At 37.0% G+C, this 5391-nt stretch overlaps 1 protein-coding gene across 2 annotated transcripts in view; it reads left to right on the top strand.

The window, feature by feature from the left end:
* Nucleotides 1–5391, top strand: part of RPS6KA3 (ribosomal protein S6 kinase, 90kDa, polypeptide 3) — a 78305-nt gene that overhangs the window by 49085 nt on the left and 23829 nt on the right. For both annotated transcript variants that reach the window (XM_009325489.1, XM_009325488.1), the window contains exon 10: nt 1544–1614. In XM_009325489.1, coding sequence (XP_009323764.1) covers nt 1544–1614 — 71 coding nt within the window. The remainder of the gene's footprint in view (nt 1–1543; nt 1615–5391) is intronic.

Below are 5391 nucleotides of genomic sequence, written 5' to 3'. Positions count from 1 at the left end.
AATTAGGGAAGGCCAATGTTGGCTTGTTCTTAAAGGACTAATGGCCTGTTGATGTTGGAATCCAGTATTTTGAGGGGGACAAAGAACACGTATGCTGAGTTGTTAATACAAGTGTGTATGCTTGTGACAAATAGGAGCTTGCTAAAGAAACTTTTTATTTCAAGCAAGTGTAAGCGAAACATGCAGCACTACAAATTTACCTTTAAAAATTTTTTTTTGTGGGTCCAATTTGTGAAGATCATTCTAAACTATAAACAAACAAAAGGTGAATTTTTTTTATAGTTTTGACTTATGCCTCTCACATCTTCCTGACAGTTGTCTTAAGAAGTGTTAAAGTTAAAAGTAGTTTTTTTTCATGTTGGTATTATATTAAATTTAAAATTTTAAATATAAGTATATATGTAAAAAATAATATTTAGAGTAAAAAGTATCTAGCAGTAGTGAAGAGTTGGCAGCTTTTATTCTCTGAACACTTTATAGGGTAATAAGAAATTTAAAATTTTGTTTTAATAAAAAGGGGTTTTAAAGAATGCTGTTAGTGCAACTTCATGGTCTTGTTGTAGATCTAAGAATACTACTGTCACACAGTATTCACTCAAGTTATCCGTGTACATTTTTAATGCTTAGAAGGCTGAATGTTTGGGTCATACCAGAAAAGAGAGGAATAGATGATACCTCGTGTTCAGGATGACTGAAGCTGTTCAGAGGGTTCCTTTATAATTATTTTAATTTTGATGGCTTTAAGTGTATGCCATGAAATTTCATTAATCTTAAACCAAAAATCAGAATTCCTGCCTCAGAGTGTTGGCTGCCGTGACTGCTGCCAGACTGCTTTCAGTACCTCACTTAGATCTGATATCCCTGCAGGATATTGCAGCCCAACGAAAGTGCCTTTATATTTACCTATTTTTACTCAGTCACTTTCAGAACAAATCAGTATTTTAACAGTGTCTGTTGCCTACTACCAGGCACTGTAGAATGTGCATGCACGTACTGTGTAGCTCTTACGTGTTCCTTCAGGCTTTATTTCCACTGTATGCATACAGTAACCACTTTTCATCATGCATGTCTTTGTCAATCAACTAACCTTTTCCCCTTTCCAATGAAGGCTATGTACATGCCAATTTTAAAAATTTTGACCTTTTAAAATATCTCTGCATGAGGAGAAATCGTCACTAACTTTTGAAAGGGGAATCTTTTTCCCTACCCCCTACCTTCTTGAAAACTAAAATACAGTTGTATAGGTCAAGTCTTCCAAGAATAAACCTTTTAGGCAGAAATGAAACACAGAACTTATAGTCTAAATTGTTCAGATTAAAAGCATGGTAAGCAAGGTATCAATATAGGAAAATATTTCACAGCTTTAAAAATGGCAAAGGCTGCTCGATGTTCATAGTAATTTAAATTGTACAGCGAGAAGTTGTTTTGCACAGACTTGGTTGTTAATATGCATGAGTTTTGGAAGGTTAAGATGCTAAGTAGTTTTGTCAAAAATTAGATTTTGTCCAGGTAATGTAATTGATGAAAGTTTTACTCTATACAGTTTGAAATGCTCACTGGTACTCTACCTTTCCAAGGGAAAGACAGAAAAGAAACCATGACTATGATTCTCAAGTGAGTACACTCTTATTTATATATCTCATCAGGTATTCTACAGGGATGCCCTCCGGGCTGCAATATCTAATTTCTACTCTTCCCTCATTTCCAAAGGTACTGGTAAATCCTCACTCCCTATTCCATACTATTAATTCCCTTTGCCGCCTATCTAATTTGCCTTTCTATTCCTCCCCATACCAGGTACAAAGAATTTCATAGCAGCTCTTTAATCTGTAATAATAACTTCTCCAACCATATGATCTTTCCCATCTTATTTCCATAGTATTTTTTAACTTTCTTATCTTTTTTGATAACCTGTGCATTTTTTCCTTGTTGTTTTTTCATTTTAGTTTTTGGGGTTTGGTTTTTTTTGTTTTGGTTTGGTTTTTTTTGAGAAAGTATTTTCTCTCCTTATCCTTCTCTATCTTACCAGCTCCTCACCCCACTTCTTTATATTACTGGTGCTGCCAGCAACTTGCTTCCCTGATACTTCCCCTATTTGCTAAAGTGCATCCTCCCTTATGTACTCTCCTATGACTTGCCCAAGCTCCAATTTTCCCCTTTGCTATTTCCAGTACAGGTTTTGCATTAGCTATATTGTGGAAATTGCTTTCCATCATGCAGTTAACATTCTTGTTTAGCTAATGAAGGCCTGCTTTTTTTTTTCCTTGCTGATCCCCTACATGTTCTCTGAACTAATACAACCTGTGACATAATTGTCCCATTTTTGGGACTGTAGCCTAACACTGTGCAAACAATTCTGTTTCCTCATGTCATAGTTTCACTTCTCTGTTTCCAGCCATTTTTTACTAATACCGTTTTTTTTTCCATGGAAGCTCGTAAGACTATTTTCGTTTTCTCATTTGTTTTCTGCTTCATTGTTTATCATTGTTCTTAGTCCCGTTACCACTTGTCTACCTATATATCGAAGCCAGCATATCTTTTGCACCAACAGCCTGTTTTGAAAAGTAAATATATGAAATTCTTTCATATTTTTTCTAAGTAACTAGAATGTGAAAACAGCTAGAAAACATAAACTCATTCTTTTCCTTGCTTTTGCTTTCATAATGCGTACATGTTACGTTATTCTTTGCCCTTGTTTTTCTTCCTCATCTTATATTTGCAAATGTATTTAGTGGTGCTAATTTCTGCTGCTGCCTCAACACCATGCCAATTCAGATCTTCATGTTGTGATTATTTAATGTCTAACTAAAAGGTTCTATCTATTCACAGCAAGCATAAACTCCTTCTGGCCACCTCCTATTTACAAGAAGGGAGTCTGAGATAGTTCTGCTGCACTCTCACTTATTTCAGGAGCCATGCATTTTTTTTCCATCCGTGTCTCACAAGTCACATCTTTCTCTTCTTTTCTCTTCCTGCATGGGACTCCACTCTGTTCTTCAACAGCCTTTCCACTGTTGCTATAAAAATCTTCCATATTCAGCTGCCATGTAGAATATCCTCCTTGCATCTCCCCAGTTAATTGACATTCATAACGACTTTCAGATTTCATCTGAGCATGTGTCTCTAATTCCCTTTCCAATTTCTTTTCTCACCTTCTAGTCTCTGTAATTGTTTTAGAGAGCTGCACAAAAAATGTGGTATGAAGTAAAGAAATTTTACCTCTGTTTTAATGTTCTGTACGCTTACGATTACATACATATAAATTTATTTTGCTGTTGGTAATATGAACAGCTGAAAAACAGAAGATATTTTAAAGTGTTTCCAGATAAGTTCACATTTTTTGTCTGGCCCCATAAGAATGGTAGTATGTTTTCTTTTTATTTTCTGTATACTAGTAAATGTACTATATTTCTCCTTAAATTTTTCATAAAACTGTTTAAAATGGACAGGTGTGCATACGAATTCAGGTTTTCATAGTGTATCATTTAAGATATATTGCTTTTCTTACCTTCTGTTCCTGAAAATCCAGAGAAAATGTATTCTTCTTACAACACATGTTTTCCTGGGCTCTTTATTTCTCACATTACCAAGACAAGTTTTTGTTTACTCTTGTGTGTTTTACCTAAAACTGAGAAACTCTGCAATTTGAAGAAATCATAGTTTACAGCAATAAAGTTAACTTTTTAAAGCATCTTTTCTCCTTTACTGAAGAGGTATACCTTCATATAAAATTTTGTCTTTGTCCATCAGGAATGTCAGAAAAAAATTGCTGTCACTCATGTAGTTGTATAACCTAGGACCTCTGAGGACCTGGTGATTGCCTTTTTTTCTGCTGTGTCACGTGGCCAGTAAAGGATTTTGTGAAGGGTGCTCCTTCATGATAGAAAGGGAGCAATGACAGTCTTAATCTGTGGTTTGCACAAGGGCCTCCAATTAACTCCACTGTGGACTGCAGTACATACCAGTCCTCTAGAGTTTCTTCTGTTTCTGTTCATTGAGTTGCTTCTCCGTAAGATTAATTTCAGTTATGTTTTTGGCCTGGTTTTAGATTTTTCTAAGCAGTTGACCTCTCACGCTGAACCTCCAGGGCTGCATCCTACTGTTGGAGCTGGTTTGGATTATAATAGGACAAAGATTTCCACCCACTCCAGCACAGTCCTATAATATTTAGTTGTCTGTTCTCTGTCCTTCAATAACATTGTAAATGATACCATTGTGCTTCTGCAGACAATGTGTTCCTTGCTTCCTTCTTACACTGTAGGTCTCTGATACTTTGCTGTGAGCAGAAATGACATCAAGTGAACATGCAATGAAATCACTGCATATAAAGCATATGAGTAAGAATTCAGCTGCTAGTGGTGCATGGCAATCAGGGAAGCGCTGGATGGCCCACTGCCCATTTCTCCACTCAGTTGGTGGTCTTGATCTGCCTGTAGTATGTTATTGAAGAGCCCAAAGAAGGCAAAGTTTTTCAGACTTCCCCCCCGGCTTCTTTAATGCAGAAAGGAATGGAAAATTTAGTAAATTCTAGTTTTAAAGTAATGAATAGTGAATGGCGACGTGTATGCACTTGCTGAAGTGACAAGGAGGTGGACATCTATGAATAGCTGGAACACAGGGCAAATCACGTCTTCTGCTTGAAACACAGAGAAAGCTTGTGTCAGGGATTGTTGCGGAAAAATACAAGCTACAGTTTGAACGAGAGTTGGAAAGGAGGGAATTATATCCATCCTTACATTATCATGGTCATAAGAAAAAGTGAGACCTAGTAACAGCGAGAAGATGTGGAGGCTCAACATTAAAAGAGGAGGAGAAAAATATGGTGAGGATTAGAAAGCAAAATTAAATGACAGAACTACAAAAACTTAAATTTAAAGATTCAAGACTGGCAAGTTGGAAAGTAATATTTGAAATGGATTGAGAGGAGCAAAAAAGAGAGTGATCTTTTTCTCTTTTTTTAACTGCTAATCTTGCAAGAACTGTCCTACCTTAGTTCAATTTCTATCTTCTAGCTTAGGTTTCCTGTTTTGCTTGGGTGTTCTTGGTGTATGTCATAGAATCATAGAATAGTTTGGGTTGGAAGGGACGTCTAAAAGTCATCCAGTCCGACCCCCCTGCCATGGGCAGGGACATCTTCAACTAGATCAGGTTGCTCAGAGCCCCGTCCAACCTGACCTGGAATGTTTCCAGGGATGGGGCATCCACCACCTCTCTGGACAACCTCTTCCAGTGTTTCACCACCCTCAGCGTAAAAAATTTCTTCCTTCTATCTAGTCTAAATCTACCCCCCTTTAGTTTAAAGCCATTCCCCCTTGTCCTGTCGCAACAGGCCCTGCTAAAAAGCCTGCTGCCATCTTTTTTATAAGCCCCCTTTAAGTACTGATAGGCTGC

The sequence above is a fragment of the Pygoscelis adeliae genome, unplaced genomic scaffold, assembly GCF_000699105.1.
Source record: "Pygoscelis adeliae isolate BGI_AS28 unplaced genomic scaffold, ASM69910v1 Scaffold386, whole genome shotgun sequence".
NCBI classification, from domain to species: Eukaryota; Metazoa; Chordata; class Aves; order Sphenisciformes; family Spheniscidae; genus Pygoscelis; species Pygoscelis adeliae.
This window is presented reverse-complemented; position numbering and strand designations above follow the sequence as displayed.